The following is a 22485-nucleotide window of genomic DNA, read 5'->3' as shown; positions in this document are numbered from 1 at the left end:
CCAAGTTGATCTTTGTATGAAATTCAATTCTTTTTGTTTTTAGGCTTTTGGACCTCTAAGATACTCGTATGTCCGTTGTTATTGATAAACCATTCTGCAATATAGTTTGAAAGAATTCAAGCGATAAGTTCTGGGCGATTGTTAATAAAGTCATAAAAAGTTCATTAGCCAGTTTGATGTTCCCTCCCCCCGACCCATGCCAGTTTGGGTAGGATGGGAAAAAGTTACCAAAATAATGCAATTGACACATTAATAATGACACTTACAAGCCACGTAAATTACCATAAAGAGGTCAAAATATGCAAAATAGCCGTTACTGCGTTAGTAACGCAGTAGAAATATAATTATAAATACTGAAAAATCGGTCATTAATCGTACATATATCATGTAAATTATTACTAAAATTTTGAACCTTTATACTTTTCCTAAAATCTTAGGAAACTTTTCTCAGGTTTGATTTTATCGAAATATTTTTGTGCAGCTTTAAAGCAAGGGTTCATTCAACATATAGATGTCCCAGTTTGTTACTGAATTATTTACAAAATCATTGGACACATACAAAGGTGCAAGTCTAGCTGACACACTCAGGGTGACTATTAGCAGCTAATTAATTTCACACAGACATTCACAATGTGTATATTAAAAAAAAAGCAACAACAACAACAAAAATAAAAAAATATTGGTATTTATTTTTCGTATTTATTTCTCAACCATCCGATTCATATAAATTCATATATTTTTCGTAAGACATAGAATAAACATATCACAATAGCATGTTAAGAATTACCTAGAAATTTTAAATCAAGTAACTAAAACTTAGAAGCGCATTTTCACGAATGATTGCACTTTCATTACACATGCAAGTTGAAATTTCAAACAAATTAATCTTTATCTATTATACAAAAATGAATACTGCACTGAGTCATTACAAATTTGAATGAAAAATTAAATGAAAGTAGGTAAAATAAATGACAATTACATAACCAATACCATTTCATAAGCAATACCATTTGTATTAAAGTTATTTCTGTTAATGTTAATGGTTGTAAATAACATGCCAATGAAAACCAATTGTTTTATAAAACGTTTATGTAATGCATCACTGATCTGTTAGTCACAAAATTTAAGAATGGAAACAAGTATAAAAGTACATGTAATTAAAATAAATGAAAATTCCCTTTTGCAACATTAAGGTATATCATTTATAATAAAGTTCATAGCTATTTCTATTGTATGAAACTTAAGTCAGATATCGTCACAGTACTAATCAATATTTCTGTAAAAGCAGTTCACGTCAATTAATGCGATTTTCCGACGGTATTCTCATCTCTAATCGGAATATTGATGGCAAAGTACCCGCTGTCGCTAACGAACGCTCTTGCCTGCTCATCACATGCGTTTTCTGGGAGCTGATACTGCCGATGAAATTCCTGCAGTTCTGTTTTACCAGCTTCGTCCAACTCTCGTTTCGCATCTACAGAAAGAACCTTATCCTCACATCGTACACGTATGCTATCAACGAGAAAACTCCCTATATCTAATTTTACACTTAGATATTTCTGTCCATCCTTTTCAACAACGTCCATTGTACCGATTGAAGGTTCTTCTTTATCTTGGAGAGAATCAGCACTTATATCTCGTTCCTTCTCTAATTGCACGGGACTGTCACACCTACTTGTATCTTCGTTGACTGTATCATGTTCTAATTTGGTTACATCTGTAGTAGAAAATAAGTCACCTTCGACTTTTGATTGTTGGCTGTCGTCCTCAGAGTTGCCCTGGTTACTAGGAATTGCTTCCTTTTCCAGAGAATCTACGATTGTTTCTTTATCTGCTTGTTCAAAATGATTCATCAAGTCACTGTTTACATCACACGAGTTATTTTCGTCGTTTGTCTCGGACTGGACGTTTTCCACAACCTTTGACTCGGCCTGCATTTCGTCTCCTTCCTGTTCCACTGAACTATTCTCTTTCTTGCTCTTTGTTTCGTCACACAGGAAGGGTGCCTTGAAAACCATCTTTCCTCTACGATCGATAAAGCATGACATTTTCTGAACGTCTACACATTCGGGTATTTTCACAACCCGTTTCCGTTCTATGATGTCTATATCCTCTCCATCTACGTCTTCATGCCTAGCATGGACATGAACGACATTGCCATCCACTTTCAACTTGATTTCACCTGGTCTAAAGCCGTCCATATCAAGTACGTAGAGCCATGGCTGTTTATATGCTGTGAAATGTAACCTAGGCTCAAACATCGGCAATGACTGACAACATTTCTGTTTACCATATAAGAGGTCACTTGCGGATAGACCACCAAGTAGACCAGCAAGAAGTCCCTCTAATTGCGCCCGAGGGTGGTTAGATCCCCGGCTTGAAGGAGGCAATATAACTGCTCGCTGCATAAATCGTCCCATAGCTGACAATGTTTAAGGCAATGTTAACTTAATTCTATTATTTAAACCACTTTAACTTATTTCTCTTCGTTTTAATTTTGAAGTGATCTAGATTTTGTCCAGTTTATATAGTAGTTGAAGCTCCTATCTAGAATGTTCCAGAGTTTAACTGAATTTATACGTAAATTGATATGAAACAGCAGAAATATGTTCCAGAACCTTCTGACACGCATTTAATAATGCAATTTCTAAAAATAGACTTTGGAAATTACAATATCTATTTATAAAGAAAATCTAGGACATAGGTAAATCTATTTATGGATACTTGCGAATTATTTTTAATCTAGTATAAAAAATATTATTAAAGTCAAAATCACACAGTCATTGTTGTCGATCTGGGATTAAATAGATAAATACTGTTTTGTATATTACATTATTTTCCCCCATTTGAAATAAATACATGCTTCTTAATTAAAATTTAGGTTTATCTTTTTCTTGTTTATCATATTTTATATAAAGTGACAAGCTTGCATGGATTGTAAACTGCTATTTTTTGTAAATTAAGCTTTTATCTGTTTAAGGGATGTCCATGTCGATATAGTACAAACAGTATAGGACTGTCGTTGACATTTGGACAGGCTCTTTAATTAATGGTGAAAAAGGCTAGGTAATAGCTTTTAGTTTCAGAAGATACATCACAATACTGTTTAAGCTTGTTTTAGAACTTGTTTCAGCGAAATGTGATCAGAGCTATTTCATGAGTTATAAGCTGTAAGTATTAAAATTGAAGACAGTTATATTTAGACATATCATTTATGCCATATTATTTTACTAAATTTTAAAATGTTGTGATGTATATACAAAATAAAGAGATAAAATAATGATTATTAATTTCAAAAGATAAAGGTTGTCAAAATGTTTTTTCCCCAAATACTATTTTCAAGGGAAATAATTCTTTCAAAACTTATCTTTGATCAATTGCCATTTGCAATTTTAAAGGGAGTGAACCCTGTCAATTCTGTTCTAACCTCAAATTACACAGTCCTAGTTTGAAACCAGTGCTACATGTATTTGATGACACTCATTGCAAATTTATGGCTAGTCGTAAATGACTATTCTAACCCAAAATTATACTACACTTTGCTTGTTTACTACAGTTTGTCCTAGTTTAATTTGATGACACTGCAAATTTATGGCTACATGACTTTTTTGAGTTACTTCCCTTTTTATTAACAAGAAAGCTATCTAATTCATGTAGTTTAGGATAAACCCGTTATTTGCAACATAACACCAGGGAAAAATGTCTCTAGATTTAAATTTCCCAATCATACGTTTCCCTAAAGCTAAAATTTTACTTGACTGTCCCGGGAAAGCCAATAAAGGGATTTTTTTTAAAACTTAAAATTTCAAACAAAAAACATGTGCAAAAAACAAACTTTTAGCCTTTTAAAAGGGTTTTTTTCCCAAATGAATAAAATAAACAAAAATTTTTTAAAAAAATTTTAAAAAAGGGGTGGAAATTCAAAAATGTTTACTCAACATAATGCAAATACTTTTGGGACTTGATATCAAACATAATGTAATACAAAGATATAGAAAATAGACCCAGTAACCCTTTAATTTTTTTTGATTTTCTTTTAAATATACATATCAAAATCCCAATATAAAAAATTTATTTTCTTGCAGGGGCCTTAAAACAACAAAACATAAAGGGGGGCCCTTTATCATTAAACCCTAATTAAAAGTCCCCAATTTTTTCCCAAACACAGAAAAAAGATAAACATTGGGGTGTGTCATTTTTGTTTCCAACTGTATGAGTTATAAAATATTTGTAAAAGTCTACTAGAAAATGCTCTGTTGTAGTTTTTCACATAACTTAAATGTATTTTCCTATAAAAGAAATTTTCAGAGGACCACAAAGTGATGATGCTACAGGCCAAATATCATATATGTAGTATTGTACTTTCAGGAAAGGGAATTATAGGACATGTTTAATACACAATGTATGTAAACTTACTGAACGTAAGGTTGTGGGTTGGGCCCTGAACATTTAAATGTATTTTGCCAAAATAAGTCTATGTATAAGTGACCCCTGAGCCAGCGCTAAATTTGCTCAGAGGGGCATGATTATAACTTTTTTAGAGGACCACAAGGTGATGCTGCATGCTAAATATCTAAGCTATGTGAAGATTAACCAAAATCTAACAAGTGGTTAAGCAGAAGATGTTCTTTGTACATGTAACTATCAACAACAGACACATTGCCATCATAAAAGCTCAACAAGGTGAAACAAAAAAAATTTGCCCCCTTAAATTTTTGAAATAAATTTAATTTGAAAAAAAACCCAAACTGTGAATAAATATGATTTTTTATTTTCAAAAAATTATTTTTCCTTTAACGGTTTTAAAAAAACAAAATTAACATTTGTAACAAATTATGGCATAATTATAATCAAGTCCAGCTGTCTCACAATAGGTTGTCTCTTTATAACTTTAGTATGATGCGATCAAAATAATTGACCTTAGGACAGCTGTACTTTGCCTGTACCTTTCAAGTATATCCAGGCGAGCTGGCACATCTGCTAAGGGCTCAATTCAGTATTTTGACACTGAAATCCCCCACAAAAACAATGGACAGTACCAAAGTCAAAGCAGGACAAGTCCATTACATAGAATCAGCAAGGTAAGGCTTTAACAATTTCAATTATCAACCTTCATTCAAAAGTGCTTGTTGGTTCATCAAAAGTCACAGTTTGGCCTTGCTCTAGTGGATCTGTATCGTTTGCTTCACCTGAACTCATTTCATCAAATTCATAGTTAACATTTTGCTCAGTGTTACTTTGATTACTAATTTGTCTGTTGGTTTTAGATAACTCATTACTATCCCCATAGAAATTTAATTCATTAGAAGAACTAGTTACACGAAGAATTGTTATGTTTTGCTGAACCACATCAGGCGACTGAGTTCCATTTTTCTCACTTTTATAACTTTCACAATGAATTCTATGTCTACACCTTGCCGACCTGGTTTTAAAGCTTGCTTTACACACACATGAGAACATGTAACTATTTGTCTCGTCATGACATCGTCTGATATGATCCTGCAAACCGACGGATGATTTATAAATCTGACCACATGCATTACACACGTGTTTAATTCCGCTTCCACAATCTTTCATGTGTCTTTTAAATGCACTTTTGTTCTTGTATGACTTGCTACAATTCTGACAGTTGTACGGATTAACGTTATTATGAATATTCATATGATCGTCCATGTGACTTTTACGACACATCTTCACACCGCAAACTGAACACTCGTACATTTTCGCTGTTCCTTCATGCCTCGTTTGGATATGTTCTGTTAAAGAATTCTTAAAACGATACTTTAAGCCACAATATTTGCATATGAATTCACCAACATGTTTTTCTAATCTATGTTTTTCAAGCTCATCCTGCGACTTGTAGTAACTGGAACAACGAGTACACCTGAAAGGCAGACCTAAATGCATTAACATGTGTCTTCTCAGGTTAGTGTTTCGTATACGTTTCTGACAATGAGGACATTCTGCAAAATCGGTCTTCGAGGATTCTTTCCCGGACTTTGATGACCTCAATGCTTCTGTTAAAAGTTGTCGAAGATGATGTTTGTCTACAAATGAGGTGGAGTTCTTACTTTGAGTCTGAAATGATTTAACAGAATACATGTACATTAACAAACACATTATCTAATTCTGTCACTGCTATACAGCCGTAAATGTATAGTACATGTAGTAACAGCCACTCTGCTATCGAAATTTATTGGAATCAATGATGATAAATTTATTCATCAAATGTATATAAAAACCTTTAAAAAAATTATCATGAGTTTTGTATTTGATAGGATAAGCAACAAAAAAGTATCTTGTAAATTCTCAACTGTACATATAATTATTTTGCAGACATTATGCACAAGATTTCTACCTTCTACCATTAAATATGGTTGTATTTCATTAAAGTTATGTAACAACATTCTTTTTTTAGAATAATTATGCTGAATCAATTTAAAACTGGTCTTTGCTAATACATTATATTTAGAGTTAGTTATCTGCTTTGATTTTATAGAATAAACTTTACTTGAGCTAACATTTTACCTTGTTTAATCTATTATGAAATGCCATGTGCTTACTAGGACATGTAAACAAGAGGGCCATGATGGCCCTGAGGTCGCTCACCTGTATATAGCCCCCCCCCCCCCCCACACACACACACACACCCATAAGAAGATGTTTCATGCTAAACATCTAAGCTCTAGCTCATTGGGCTTTTTAAAAGAAGATTTTTTAAGTTTTTACTATACACATATAGTTAAAAACAATGACACCCCTGGGGCGGGGCCAGTTTTGACCCCAGGGCTTTTATTTGAACAAACTTTGTAGACACTTACTAGAAGATTTTTAATGCTTAAGATCTAAACTCTAGCTATTTGGGTTTTTTTAAAAGAAGATTTTAAGTTTTTGCTATACACATATAAGGAAAATCAATGACCCCCGGGGCTGGGCCAATTTTGACCCCAGGGCTTTTTTTTGCACAAACTTTGTAGACACTCACTAGAAGATGTTTCATGCTTAATATCTAAACTCTAGCTATTTGGGTTTTTCAAAGAAGATTTTTTAAGTTTTTGCTATACACATATAAGGAAAATCAATGACCCCGGGGCAGGGCCAATTTTGACCCCAGGGCTTTTATTTGGACAAACTTGGTAGACACCTATTAGAACATGTTTGATGCTAAATATCTTAGCTCTAGCTCTTTGAGTTCTTTAAAAGAAGATTTTTTAAGTTTTTACTATATGCATATAGGGAAAACCAATGACCCCCTGGGGCGGGGCCAATTTTGACCCCAGGGCTTTTATTTGAACAAACTTGGTCGACATCCATAAGAAGATGTTTCATGCTAAACATCTAAGCTCCAGCTCATTGGGCTTTTTAAAAGAAGATTTTTTTAAGTTTTTACTATACACATATAGTTAAAAACAATGACACCCCTGGGGCGGGACCAATTTTGACCCCAGGGCTTTTATTTGAACAAACTTTGTAGACACTTACTAGAAGATGTTTCATGCTTAATATCTAAACTCTAGCTATTTGGGTTTTTTCAAAGAAGATTTTAAGTTTTTGCTATACACATAATTATAAGGAAAATCAATGACCCCCGGGGCAGGGCCAATTAAGACCCCAGGGCTTTTATTTGAACAAACTTGGTAGACACCTATTAGAACATGTTTGATGCTAAATATCTTAGCTCTAGCTCTTTGAGTTCTTTAAAAGAAGATTTTTTAAGTTTTTACTATATGCATATAGGGAAAATCAATGACCACCTTGGGCGGGGCCAATTTTGACCCCAGGGCTTTTATTTGAACAAACTTAGTAGGCACTCATTAGAACATGTTTAGTGCTAAATATCTTAGCTCTAGCTCTTTGGGTTCTTTAAAAGAAGATTTTTTAAGTTTTTACTATATAATCAATGACCCCCTGGGGCGGGGCCAATTTTGACCCCAGGGCTTTTATTTGAACAAACTTGGTAGACACTCACTAGAAGATGTTTCATGCCAAATATCTAAGCTCTAGCTCTTAGGGTTTTTTAAAAGAAGATATTTAAAGTTTTTTCTTTCGGTTGCCATGGCAACCAGAGTTCTGCATGGAATTAAATTCTTTGAACAATTTTTAAAGGTGACCACCAAAGGAACATTCCTGTGAAGTTTGGATGAAATTGGCCTAGTGGTTTATGAGGAGATGTCATTTAAAGTAAAAGTGTACGGACGCCGGACGGACGCCGGATGAAAAGCGATCACAAAAGCTCACCCTGTCACTTTGTGACAGGTGAGCTAAAAACATGGTGGTTGAATTACAAATTGATGGACATGAATAAGACAGGTATTATTATGGTACCAAGTATCTAACCTAGGGAACCTGGCCTTGTGTCATTGATTCAGTACAGGCTTATCAACAATATATCAATATCGGAGGACAAATATTGACAATACACCCAATATAACAACAATTAGTTTGTCTGTAATTCACTTCCTTACCTGTTTTATTTATTACAGTAAAATAAATGTTTTGTTCGTACAATTATGATGTGTCTTGTTGATTTCCATTCAATTTTCAATAGTCAAGTTGAAATTATACATTGAATATACTGTAATTATTAAAGTTTGAAAATGCTGAAACATGATTTTCTTTTAATTAATTGAATTTATATAATTATGAAATACATGTACATAAAAATATAGATAAAAAGTAATAGTCATACAGTTTACTGATTACTAAGAAAAACAGAAATTCAAAAATATAAAAGAGAAAGAAACAAAATTACTCCTTAATTTCTTTTGTTTATTTGAGCATATCTTTTTTTGTTGGATTATATAGTCATGTAAGTTGTAAAGTTGTATATATAATGGTCGTACGGTGACTTTCCAGCTTTATTTGTGGAGGAAGACCTCAGGTGCACCTTGATGCATTATTTCAGGAACGAGTGGGCACATGGGTAAAACCGTCAACGTTCTGTAAGCTAGCTGTATAACTTTCTCACATAAAGAAATAAAGTCTCTGGTAGATTGAAACCCACAGAGGTGATTTAAAAAGCCCCCCAAAAAATATTTAAATATTTAAAGTAACTCCACTCACTACAAAAACTTACAAATATAAAATTTGAATTTCCAACATACATCACATATATATTGCACTTATAACAGAGATATGCAAACATTATTCTTAACATAAACTCAGAAATAAGTAGATGTACAACAAGAACTGTCAGAGGACAGTAACGCTCGACTATTCGAAAATTTGTCACAAGGGTGTTTCATTGAGTATAATAATGCTTACCTATATGAATACATAAAATTGTCCGAAAAGGTACAAACTCTTCAAGTTTCAATACATTCCCTTCAGTAGTTATGGAGATACAAGCTTACATACAAAAATTTAACCAAGATTTTCTAAGTCGAAAAAGGGGCATAATTATGAAATAAAACAATTCAGAGTTATGAGACTTGTACCAATCACCTTAGATAATCACAGAGACCAAGTGTGTGAAGTTTCAATCCATTCCCTTCAGTAGTTATGGAGATATCAGCTTACACGCAAAAACTTAACCAAAAATTTCTAAGTCGAAAAAGGGGCATAATTATGTTAAAAAGCAAATCCGAGTTATGGGACTTGTGCCAATCATCTAAGATAATCAGAGAGAACAAGTGTGTGAAGTTTCAATCCATTACCTTCAGTAGTTATGGAGATACCAGCTTACATGCAAAAACTTAACCAAGAATTTCTAAGTCAAAAAAGGGGCATAATTATGTAAAAAAGCAAATCAGAGTTATGGGACTTGTGCCAATTATCTTAGATAATCACAGAGAACAAGTGTGTGAAGTTTCAATCCATTCCCTTCAGTAGTTATGGAGATACTAGCTTACATTCAAAAACTTAACCACAGGGACGCCGACGCTGACAAATGGGTGACTGCATTAGCTCGATTATTCTGCGAATAGTCGAGCTAAAAATCATATTTTTGTGCTATTCTAAACCGGATTTCAGTGAAAAGCGTTCACATCATTTTCACTATTAGAATAATTATTCTGGAAAAACTGCGAGAGCGAATATTCTGAAATTTAGCTTACAAGCTTATGGTCTAAATCTACATCAAATGAAACATTAATCTTGAAAAATTATTTCCACTCCTGTCATGTCAAAAAACCTCAGTGGTGTTCCTTTAAGCTTGTCTTAATTAAAAAGAAATGAGTTCAAATTACTTGTACCATAATGTAAATAATGTAGAACAGACAATACAATTCTTAATTTGCATTACTACAAATAGCCTGTTCAACAAAACATTAACACTTTAACAGTTCTTAGTTTGTGTTACTAGACATAATCTGTCCATTGTTAACAAAACTTAATTATCATCAACATATCTACGTATACAGTTGTTCAATAGTAAACAAAACTTAATTATCAACAGCTTTTTTTTGTTTGCTTTAACTACATGTGGCTAGACCTTAGTTGACACAGTTCTTTTTCTGGTTACTACAAATAGCGGATCTATATAGTTAACAAAACTAAACATCAACAGTTCTTTGTTTGTATTTGTGGACATGGTATGTTCTTAGTTGACAAAACTTAAGTTCTTTATCCAGTTACTACAAATGCATGTAGCTGGTCTATAATTAACAAAACTCAACATCAACAATTCTTTTTTTTACAATTTAGACAAAGCTGCTTCTTAGTTAACAAAGCTTAACATTGGCAGTCTGTTGTTTGCATTACTAGACATAACCAGCATTACTAGACATAACCAGTCCTTACATGTAGTTGACAAAACTAAACCTCAGCTGCCAGATGACTGATGCTTCTTTATTTATTTCCTACTTAATTAAAGTGAAATTATGCCCACCCAAGGCTCAATGTTTAGTGCAAAGGTAAGATTGTGTTCAATTTTATATTTTACCAAGGAAAAGTAATTTATAATCCATGTGACCCATGGAAATTTCTATAAATATCATTTGAAATGAATCCGTAAAATACAAAAAAGAGTAGGGCAGTCTTTTTATAATTCAGGTACTTTTTATATTTTATCTATCAACTTTTTGTCAATTACCATTTTAACGGTCAATCTTCTGAAATATTTAACTAATTCAACTCAAAAGTGAACAAATATGCATTATTATAAATTAAAAATGTCACTTTTCTAGCAATGCATCTCATGTTTCAGATTTATCCTTTGATGAATCATTAGATGATACAGTACCATGTCCATCGTCATTTCCTATCAATACATCTTCAAACTTCACTTCAATTATATTACACACTTTATCCACAACGTCTCCTGTTGATTCTACATATGCCTGATAGGCTTTGCAATGCCTCTTGTGTTTGGCCACGCTACCTGACCACTGAACAACTTCCCCGCATACACAACTGTAAGCCCCACCAAAATGTTTTGCAGTCATGTGCATTTCTAAATTACTGGCAGTTTGATATCTCAAGTCACACTGTAAACATTTGAATCTTTTGATTCTGTCCGACTGACAAATCTTCGACTTCATGTGTTTTTCCGCTGAAAATTGGCTGAAGAACATTTTGCTACAGAAATCACATTTGTAAGGTTTAATTTTCAAGTGATCCCTATTCATATGATTATGGAGAAATCTAGATCTGATGAAACTTTTGTCACATAATTTGCACGGATGTGGTAACTGTGAGTCCGAGTGCTTGACTAAAATATGTTCCTTCAGATGAGCTGCTCTTTTGTACGAAGCTCCACATTGGTCACATGTACTTATTTGAACAGTTCTTTTCTTTGTTAAACCCATGTGTATTTGCTTCTTATGATCAAGTAGAGTGTCTGAACGGCTGAAAACTTTACCACAGATGTCGCACTGCTGTGCCAGATGTTTCTTCCTCGGTTTAGGTTTCGGCGGATTATGCGGATCGTGACAAAGTTTGTAATGGTTGTTTAGTGTATACTGATATATGAACTCTTTTGGACACAACGAACATTTACGTTTAACTCCAGGCGGTGGTTTCTTCTCTGGCACCCTACATGGTCTTGTGTTTACATTCAGTGTTGGTTTCACATCAGTCTACAATGCAAACATTTCCGTGTTTAATTCTTTGTACAGCAAACATCAAACTTGGCGTCGTCATCCTTATTTCGTTGCTGGTACATTGTCATTATGTTAATAGATATGATATATACAGGCAAAACAATTTACAGGCAGTATACCTGCACCGCAAAAAAAAGACACAAGATAATGCCAACCTTCCCAGTTTTATCATGGCTGTTATTAAAATCATGGTTTAATAAAAACAATGGCACCACATGTGGTGTTAACGACCGTCAGTTAAAAATTTTAAGTTAAACAAGGGCATAACTCCTAAAATATTGCTTTCAGAATTAAGCCCCTTGTTTCAATAATGGCCTACGTTAAAGTTTTTGAATGACAACAACGGTAACACCATAGCAATCATTACAGCTCCACTTTTTCTTCAAAACAGAAGAGCTACAAGAGCACCGCTAGGCGGAGCATTATATGCCCGAAAGTGTTTTTTTTTTTAATAAGGATGAAGCATTTATAAGACATGGGAATTAGCTGTTCATCCTATAAAATTTTACAGCTGTAGGTTGATTAATACTTAAGTTATTAATAATGACCTTAACCTTTGACCTTTTGACCCCAAAATCAATAGGGGTCTTCTACCTTATATGGACAATCATCCTAAAATGTTTGAATATTGTTGGCCAATTGGAACTTTAATTATGCTCTAGAAACTGTTTTCAGTATTAAGGTAAAAGTGACATTGACCTTTGACCTTGTGACCCCAAAATCAATAGGGGTCTTCTACCCAATATGGACAATCATCCTACGAAGTTTGAATATTGTGGGCCAAATGGAAGTTATGTTATGCCCCGGAAACTGTTTTTGGTTTTAAGGTAATTGTGACCTTGACCTTTGACCTAGTGACCCCAAAATCAATAGGGGTCTTCTGCCCAATATGGACAATCATCCTATGAAGTTTGAATATTGTGGGCCAAATGGAACTTAAGTTATGCTCCAGAAACTGTTTTCAGTTTATAGGATATAGTGACCTTGACCCTTGAACTTTTGACCCCAAAATCAATAGGGGTCTTCTACCTAATATGGACAATCATCCTATTAAGTTTGAACACTGTGGGCCAAATGGAACTTAAGTTATGCTCCGGAAACTGTTTCCAGTATCAATGTAAAAGTGACCTTGACCTTTGACCTTGTGACCCCAAAATCAATAGGGGTCTTCTTCCAAATATGGAAAATCATCCTATGAAGTTTGAACACTGTGGGTCAATTGGAACTTAAGTTATGCTCCGGAAACTGTTTTCAGTATCAAGGTAATAGTGACCTTGACCTTTGACCTTGTGACCCCAAAATCAATAGGGGTCTTTTGCCCAATATGGACAATCATCCTATGAAGTTTGAACTTTGTGGGTCAAATGGAACTTAAGTTATGCTCCAGAAACTGTTTTCAGTTTTAAGGTCATAGTGACCTTGACCTTTGACCTTTTGACCCCAAAATCAATAGGGGTCTTTTACCCACTATGGACAAGGGGTCTTTTACCCACTATGGACAATCATCCTATGAAGTTTGAACATTGTGGGTCATTTGGAACTTAAGTTATGCTCCGGAAACTGTTTTCAGTATCAAGGTAATAGCGACCTTGACCTTTGACCTTGTGACCCCAAAATCAATAGGGGTCTTCTACCTTATATGGACAATCATCCTATGAAGTTTGATCATTGTTGGTCGAATGGAACTTAAGTTATGCTCCGGAAACTATTTTCAGTTTTAAGGTCATAGTGACCTTGACCTTTGACCCCAAAATCAATAGGGGTCTTCTACCCAATATGGACAATCATCCTATGAAGTTTGAACATTGTGGGCCAAATGGAACTTAAGTTATGCTCCGGAAACCAAATTGCTAACGGACGGACGGACGGACAGACAGACGGACGCCAGGGGGTATAACATAATATGCCCTTTCGGGCATATAAAAAGTGAGCAAAGTGTGCCTAAGTTGTAAGAATTATCAAGAATTATCAGATATATGCAGCAACTTATATAAATACAAAATATGAGCAATTTAATAGTAAAATTATTTATATGTAAAGTTTCTTTCTCAGAATACATGGTGGCATGGCCCATAAAGAGAAAAACAAGAGGGCCATGATGGCCCTGAAGTCGCTCACCTGTATATAGGCCCCCAGAGCGGGGCCAGTTTAAACCCCAGGGCTTTTATTTGAAAAAACTTGGTAGACACCCATTAGAAGATGTTTCATGCTAAACATCTAAGGTCTAGCTGGTAAAGTTTTTCTTTACACATATAGTTAAAAACAATGACACACCTAGGGCAGGGCCAGTTTTGACCCAAGGGCTTTTATTTGAACAATCTTTGTAGACACTTACTAGAAAATGTTTCATGCTTAATATCTAAACTCTAGCTATTCGGGTTTTTCCAAAGAAGATTTTTAAGTTTTTGCTATACACATATGAGGAAAATCAATGTCACCGGGGCGGGTCCAAATTTGACCCAAGGCTTTTATTTGAACAAACTTTGTAGACACTCATTGGAAAATGCTTTGTGCTTAATATCTAAACTCTAGCTATTTGAGTTTTTTTCAAAGAAGATTTTTTAAGTTTTTGTTATACACATATAAGGAAAATGAATGACCCCCCGGAGCGGGGCCAATTTTGACCCCAGGGCTTTTATTACAACAAACTTGGTAGACACTCACTAGAAGATGTTTCAAACTTAATATCTAAACTCTAGCTATTTGTTTTTTTCAGAGAAGATTTTTTAAGTTTTTGCTATACACATAAAAGAAAAATCAATGACCCCCGGGGCAGGGCCAATTTTGACCCCAGGGCTCTTATTTGAACAAACTTGGTAGACATCCATTAGAACATGTTTCATGCTAAATATCTTATCTCTAGCTCTTTGGGTTCTTTAAAAGAAGATTTTTTAAAGTTTTTACTATATGCATATAGGGAAAATCAAAGACCCCCTGGGGCAGGGCCAATTTTGACCCCAGGGCTTTTATTACAACAAACTTGGTAGACACTCACTAGAAGATGTTTCAAACTTAATGTCTAAACTCTAGCTATTTGTTTTTTTCAGAGAAGATTTTTTAAGTTTTTGCTATACACATAAAAGAAAAATCAATGACCCCCGGGGCAGGGCCAATTTTGACCCCAGGGCTCTTATTTGAACAAACTTGGTAGACATCCATTAGAACATGTTTCATGCTAAATATCTTATCTCTAGCTCTTTGGGTTCTTTAAAAGAAGATTTTTTAAAGTTTTTACTATATGCATATAGGGAAAATCAAAGACCTTTTGGGGCAGGGCCAATTTTGACCCCAGGGCTTTTTTTTGTACAAACTTGGTAGAAACCCATTAGTGGATGTTTCATGCTAAATATCTGAGCTCTAGGTCTTTGGGTTCTTTACAAGAAGATTTTTTAAGTTTTTACTATATGCATATAGGGAAAATCAATGACCCCCTGGGGCGGGGCCAATTTTGACCCCAGGGCTCTTATTTGAACAAACTTGGTAGACATCCATTAGAACATGTTTCATGCTAAATATCTAAGCTCTAGCTCTTTGGGTTCTTTAAAAGAAGATTTTTTAAGTTTTTACTATATGCATATAGGGAAAATCAATGACCCCCAGCAGTGTTTCTGCCAGAGCGCGTTTTTGCGTTTTTGGCGCATTATTTTCGGCCATGACGCAATGAAATTTAGTTAGTGCGTATTTTGTGACGCAAGAATTTCACCGTCGCTGATTTCAACACGAGTCAGATATACAGACTATAAACCGTCAATTCAGTATAAAAATGTACGGAATGTTCACCGTGGACTTCACTATAATTTTAATGAGAAATGAAATTTACCGGGTCCGTGGTCTGGCATTTAGCCAATTTCAACTAGTTAATAAACGCTTGCATTTATACGATACTGCATATATTGAAAGCGCCTAGACAAAATTATTTATTTTGTTGTCGTCATATTCCGCGAACGAATTAACTGTCTGTGGAAAATGCCGTCTGCTCCAAAATAGCGGAGATTGACCAATTTCTTAACGAAAAATACACAAAATATTGTTGTCCATGACCAAAAAGAAGTATCGTATAAAAAATGTTGACGATGACCCTAATTCCCCGAAAGAAAAACAATCCATTATAAATGGTGCAATTTTGTTGATGAATAATTTCGATAAATTGCCAAAAAAAAAATTAAAATAACTATTAAAAATATAACACAAAAACAAGTATTTAACAATATTTTTATTCACAGATAGTTGAACTACATGATGGTACATAAATGTTCTCTGGCAAGAAGTAAAGTGCCCTAGAAAATGAAACTTATAAAGTGTTACCTGTTGTTTTTTTTAATTTTTGTTAAATTGATTGGCATGACCAGGGCTCTCAGCAGGGTCAGAATTTCACGAGTCAAAGACTCTTTGGCTAAAATTTTCATGAGTCAAATAATTTTTTTCTAGTGTCATTTGACTACATGTATCATTTTTATGTTACAAAAATAACTGTATTGGAGGTCATTTTTGGAGATTCCAAAGTCTAAATTGACAGAAAAAAATGCCTAATTATAAATGTCTATACCCCCACCACCTAAAAAACAAAACAAAAAACAAATAAAACAAAAACATGAATTGCTGTGAAAGAATAAAATAAGCAGCAGCTTTTCTGATTAAATGTATAAAATATAAAAGAATATCTTTACTGGTATGCTATATCATATTAATTTTAAATACCAAAATGTACCAGGAATATTTATAAGAAATGCACAGGTACTCCAAGTAAATGAAAGAGTATTATAAACCTTCAGAAGCAATCAATAATTGACACCTCAAGTATGGTTAATTCTTATCAGTTGTGTAGAGCTATTTTTAGCGCTGTCAAATTGCAGCCACTGAATTGTCGCGCTTCAGTGCACAGGGTATAAACAATTGCTGTGTGTAAAGCATTTTATACACATCTTATACTGCCTGTTGACATTTTTTATGAGTGTGATTTGAACACATGTAGGATTTGATAGATAATTAGGGGTGGATTTAAGGTAATTATTATTGCATAGCTGAAAATCCCATGTGGAAAATTGACTCTTGAGCAGATTTTATCACGTGTCAAATATGTGCATTTCCCGATTTTCACGAGTCAAAACCCGGATCCCCGTGTCAATCGAGAGCCCTGGGCATGACCCTTATGAATTTGAAATGACCCCTAAAATATCATACAGGGGGTCATAAAAGACCCTCAGAAAATCAGAGCTGGCAGAAACACTGCCCAAGGGGCAGGGCCAATTTTGACCCCAGGGCTTTTATTTGAACAAACTTGGTAGACACCCATTAGAGGATGTTTCATGCTAAATATCTTAGCTATAGGTCTTTGGGTTCTTTTAAAGAAGATTTTTAAAGGTTTTACTATATGCATATTGGGAAAATCAATGACCCCCTGGGGCAGGGCCAATTTTGACCCAAGGGCTTTTATTTGAACAAACTTGGTAGACACTCACTAGAAGATGCTTCATGCCAAATATCTAAGCTCTAGCTCTTTGGATTTTTTAGAAGAAGATATTTAAAGTTTTTTCTTTTGGTTGCCATGGCAACCAGAGTTCTGCATGGAATTAAATTCTTTGAACAATTTTCAAAGGTGACCACCAAAGGAACATTCATGTGAAGTTTGGATGAAATTGGCTTAGTGGTTTATGAGGAGATGTCATTTAAACTAAAAGTTTACGGACGGACGGACGCCGGACGGACGCCGGACGAAAAGCGATCACAAAAGCTCACCCTGTCACTTTGTGACAGGTGAGCTAAAAATGGTGTTGTGGAGGGGAAAATAGAGGGAAATTTGAAACAAGGAAAAAGTGTACCTCTAGACGTCTGACTGAAATCTTGATCACATTGAGAAGTAGAGAAATATTTTTTTTTTGGCAATTTTTACATTCATAATTGTGTATAAATCAGTTTGAGGAAATAATTAGCTGTCTTAAAGTGCATTTTGGTGGATGAAATGGTTAGATTATAGCATTTAATCATTCAGGGAATTTTGGCAGTAGTTCTTTAAAAAGTGAAATCAGATCATATTACTTCTCTTAATGTTATCATTAGTAAATTTTAGTTTGTTATCATTATAAAGTTTTAGTATCAGGTTTGACTGAGCTTCAAATCCAAAATTGTCAAAATAATTATTGTATTAGTGATGCCATAAATATACCTTTTCTTTTTCCTCTGACATCACATTTTGAATAGTCTCTACTGCCTTAGCTGCAACTCTCCTTCTTTTCCTACCAGTTGGAGTCATTTCCTGTTCAGCTGGGTCAGTGTCTGCTGGAGAACCAAGATTCGAACCTTTTACTTTCTGAGATTGTCTTACGGGCCTTCCGTGTCTCTTTGGTGACAAATTATCGCCAGATATATTTTCCTCCCCTTCTCTTATCTTATTATTTAGATCATCTGCATAGTCATCATCATTGTCACCGTCATCATTCTCCAGTGATTCTTCAGCTTCATCACCTTCATAACCATCTAGTTGACCAGGAAACTCACGTCGTTCAGAAGAAACTTCCACTTTAATCGTGTCTGAAACAGCTGCCGGTACAGCACATTTTCTACCTTTTCTATTCTCTGTCATAATTTTGCTACAGGCTTTTGTTGGTCTGTCATTGGCATCATTTACAGACACATCATTGTACGTAATAATTTTACCAGATTTTGTTCTTACAGCTTGTGGATTATTGAATGGACCAACTTTATCTGTCATGACATTTAGATCTGAAAAAGCCAAAATATGTATCATATTAGGGCACCAACATGAAAATCAATGACTTCAAATAACCTCATATTCTGTACTTCTAGGCTAAAATGTTCAATAAAACTTATATTTATCATAATGGCTTTAATTTCACGAACAGCAACCTTGAGCATTTGTCAGGGCCCTAATATGATATAGGGGACCCTGCTAGGCCCCTCATATAGGGGAAATTTGTGTCATTTTAAAGAAAAAGGGGAATTTTGTCTGTTAACAACAATACCTGTGTTGGGTTTTTTGTTGTTTTTTAGGGGGGGGGGGGGCATATTTTAGCGAGAAAAAAAGTAAAAAAAGTAAGGGAAAAATATATATTAATTGGGGAGAGAAATGGACCTGATTTTTGAGAGAAAAAAATCGTGAAATGAGGGTCCTGTTCATAAAAACAATAACACTCAGATGAAAACTGCAGATGAAGGCAAACTCCTTGGTTTCCTCAAGTACAAAACAAAACTGATCATATAAATGAAAGCATACAATATAGTATGACAAAAAGACTATCGATCTCCTTTTTACTGCCAATATTGGGCACCATTCCCTCAGCTAAAAAGTATGTTTTTTACCCCATTTGCAAGCATGTTCCCCTTCAATCAAAAACATAAAAGGGTAGTTAATTGAACTGTTTGTATTCTTTTAAATGTCATTGCAGTTTCACCTGCATTTAATAAGCCTAATAAACAGGAAATATAATTATGTACATTTTTTAATAAAACTATGGCATGAGTGTGAGTCAGTGCAACAAAAAATTCCCCCTAAAAGGATAAACATGCAAATTCACTCTACAAGGAAATAATGTGAAAGTTCCCCCTACAAGAAAAAAATGTGAAAATTTCCCCTACCACGAAAAATGTGATAATTCCCTCTATAACGAAAATATCCCCCTTGTGGTACTGCCTGTACTGGTACTGTTCCACAAAAAAACCAAGAGAAACAGCCCTTGACAACAAGGAGAACTGATGTACTATTACTACTATGTATCAATGACACCATACTATGAAATAAAGGACCTTAACACTTCCCAATTGCAGTTTTCAGTAAATTCATGCAGTTTTCACAAAAACCTGAAGTAACATCAGATTCTGGTTTTCTACTTTCCAAATTAGCAATTTTAGCAATGATTTTTCCCAAAATCAAGAGGCAAAATCCTCTTCCCAATTGAATGAGAAGAACTCTGGTAATAATATTATTAAATATCTTAACTCTTACTCTGAGGATAACATAAGTGATAAGTCTTTGTGTACAGTCTGACCAGGGGCTATCCTTTAAACTAACTTTAATTTTCATTTTGATTATTCCCAAAACTGATAGTGGAAAGTTCATAAATAGAAGTTTAAGGTATACATGTACCTGGTTTAGAATAAGTCCAGCCTTTGGATAGGAAGTATTCTTTCAGAGCCAGTTCTTGCTCCAGTGTAACATAGAGCAAAGTGAGGTATGTTTCCATGATGCTGATCTTGTTACATCAACATGCAGCTGTAAAAGTAAAATGACAATAAACTTTTACAAGGAATTAAAGTACTAGTTGGATACCCACAATGTTTATATAAACTATACATTATGACTGCTGTCAATTCATGAAGCAATTTCATTTTTATTCTACAATTTATCATAAATTTGCATTATAAAGATTCTTTACAAGTTATATGGCCTTATTATAAGGCTTATATTAAGGGTTGTTTGCAATATAATCCTCGCCAGGTTACTTTTTGACAATTTATAACTTTTAGGACATGAATAGTGACATTTCCTATGTCTGTAGTCTCAGTGCCTGAAAGGGTGGAGTATAGCATGGGACCCATATTATCAACGTACTTAACATTTTCTGTATGTCTGTACTGATTTTAATTGATGTTTATCTGGGGCCCCTAATGGCGGATTAGAATGTGAGGGATGATAAAAACCCTGCTTGAAGGATACCAAGTCAGGGGCCTCTGCAACGGGGGCAGGTAGGCTGTTCCAGGCTGTGGCAGTACAAGGGAAAAAGGAGTTCTTGTAGTAGTACTAGTACGATGTAGATGTGGATAGTTGATGGAACTTCTTGGATTGGTCACTTCTAGTGCGGCTCGGGGCAGGGGTGAGGTAATCGCTGACTGGTATGTCCACAAGGTCATTGGTGATCTTGAATATCATGGTCAGCTGGGCTTTGGTCCAGATAGTGGAGCAATATTCAAGGCCTGGTAGCACGAGTGACATGTAGGCTGTGCTCTTGACCTGTTCGTTGCTGATGCGCAGGTTGTGTCGAAGGAAGCAGAGTGTGCTGTTGCCCTTCTTAACAATCTTGTCAACGTGTTGGTTCCAGGAGATGTTTCCAGACATATGGACTCTGATGGCAGTTCATCTGCCTGTCCAATTCACTGATAATTCTTAATGTAAAATGAATTATCTATATACATGAGAAAACGTGGCCGATCTGACTTAACTAATTTCTTTTTTGGGGGGTGATTGAGGCCAATTTGACAGTAATTCATGTGTATAAAATAAAAAATGGTACGAATCGACTCTGGTACGGAAACAGGACGTTTCCGGCCCCAAACCAAATCGGCCCCTGTCGAAAAAATCGGCCCCTGGGACGTTTCGGCCCTTTTTCCGCGAGACTTTTTCGGCCCCCACTTTAAAGTATATTGCTTGATATGTTAAAAAAAACGGTTTGCTATCATCTCATGATAATATTTTTTAATTATTATTGTTATTAGATTTAATGATAGATGCTAGATGTAATAAAACTGATTGAAAAAACTGAAACCGAATTATATTAAAATGCTATGTACGCTGCTATAGATAAGTTATAAAACATTTGAAAATAAAGTGTTTGTGCGTTTTAATTGTTAGAAATAATTGCATTATATATAAAATTAAATTAGAGAAATTATTTGCTGGATATTAACTGTGATTTAATACTTACAATCGGATTTTTTAAGTGTAAATATTATGAAATGTCCGATATAGGTATGCGATACAGGTAGGTCAGTTTTGAATATATTAATTTAGAAAGGATTTCCCAAAAATGGATATATTGCACCGATAGTTCATTTGTTATGTTTTCGTTTCCATCAAAACTCGTCACTGTTAAATAGTTGTTGATAATAATTTAATGTCTGTCTCGTGTATTGTTTTGTGTCTTGCTTCTTAATTCTTTCAAATAAAATATTATCTAAATATGTTGTAAATAATTGTTTTGTTTGTGTATTATATTTTTTCAAATAAAGTTAATGTTCTGTTCTGTTTGTATTGATTACTTTTGGAACCCTACTACTATTATAATCTAGTTTTTATACAAAATGATTAAATATATATATATTCATTGATTCATTTTTTTATTGAAATGCTATTAATATATCGGTTTAAAATACAGTACTTATTCTGGGGCCGATTTGGTAAAGGGCCGAAACGTCCGGGGCCGAAACGTCTTGGGTAGTTTGGGGCCGATACGTCTTGGGGCCGAAACGTCTCGAAATCTCTGGTACGAACGACGAGACACATGTATCATAAATCTGAGCTGGATTTCTGCCGTTTAAAAGCAGTTAACATATATATTAACAAACGCATAATCTATTATAGACCCTTGGATCTATTAAACTATCCTTAGCCGTTAATTTACCTTTCATAAATAACAAATTGCGAATTTGTGTAAATCGGAACACCTCTACGATTATGGATCATATATCGAAGATTGACGGAAAGGACCGAACA

The 22485-nt window shown here is 34.5% G+C and overlaps 2 protein-coding genes across 3 annotated transcripts; both read right to left on the bottom strand.

Annotated features, from left to right (window-relative positions):
- Positions 1-671: 671 nt before the first annotated feature.
- LOC132750207 (uncharacterized) lies at positions 672-2571 on the bottom strand. The gene has a single exon (XM_060740150.1). The coding sequence runs from the start codon at positions 2418-2420 to the stop codon at positions 1299-1301; it is 1122 nt and encodes a 373-aa protein (XP_060596133.1). The 5' UTR covers positions 2421-2571; the 3' UTR covers positions 672-1298.
- A 2326-nt stretch (positions 2572-4897) lies between these two features.
- LOC132750206 (zinc finger protein 2-like) lies at positions 4898-22479 on the bottom strand. 2 transcript variants are annotated; one of them, XM_060740148.1, is made up of 4 exons: positions 22394-22478; positions 20143-20268; positions 18205-18761; positions 4898-6078 (listed from the first exon to the last, which is right to left on the bottom strand). In XM_060740148.1, exons 2-4 carry the CDS (start codon positions 20237-20239, stop codon positions 5113-5115), a joined length of 1620 nt encoding a protein of 539 aa, XP_060596131.1. In that variant the 5' UTR covers positions 20240-20268; positions 22394-22478; the 3' UTR covers positions 4898-5112. The 2 variants fall into 2 exon arrangements, with proteins under 2 accessions (XP_060596131.1, XP_060596132.1); XM_060740149.1 differs by lacking the exon at positions 4898-6078 and adding an exon at positions 9493-12017 and having other exon boundaries at positions 22394-22479.
- Between the last annotated feature and the right edge of the window lie 6 nt (positions 22480-22485).

This window comes from Ruditapes philippinarum, unplaced genomic scaffold (assembly GCF_026571515.1).
Source record: "Ruditapes philippinarum isolate M1 unplaced genomic scaffold, ASM2657151v2 ctg5296_1_1_1_1, whole genome shotgun sequence".
NCBI lineage: Eukaryota > Metazoa > Mollusca > Bivalvia > Venerida > Veneridae > Ruditapes > Ruditapes philippinarum.
This window is presented reverse-complemented; position numbering and strand designations above follow the sequence as displayed.

Bases quoted from the DNA above. Each gene is read 5' to 3' on its own strand.
- LOC132750207 (XM_060740150.1), bottom strand. From the start codon at position 2,420: ATGGGACGATTTATGCAGCGAGCAGTTATATTGCCTCCTTCAAGCCGG.
- LOC132750206 (XM_060740148.1), bottom strand. From the start codon at position 20,239: ATGGAAACATACCTCACTTTGCTCTATGTTACACTGGAGCAAGAACTG. The intron at 18,762-20,142 runs GTACATGTATAC...TGGCTTTTTCAG, and splicing joins CTGGACTTATTCTAAACCAG to ATCTAAATGTCATGACAGAT. The intron at 6,079-18,204 runs GTATATTTATGG...AAATCATTTCAG, and splicing joins TGTCAGAGGAAAAAGAAAAG to ACTCAAAGTAAGAACTCCAC.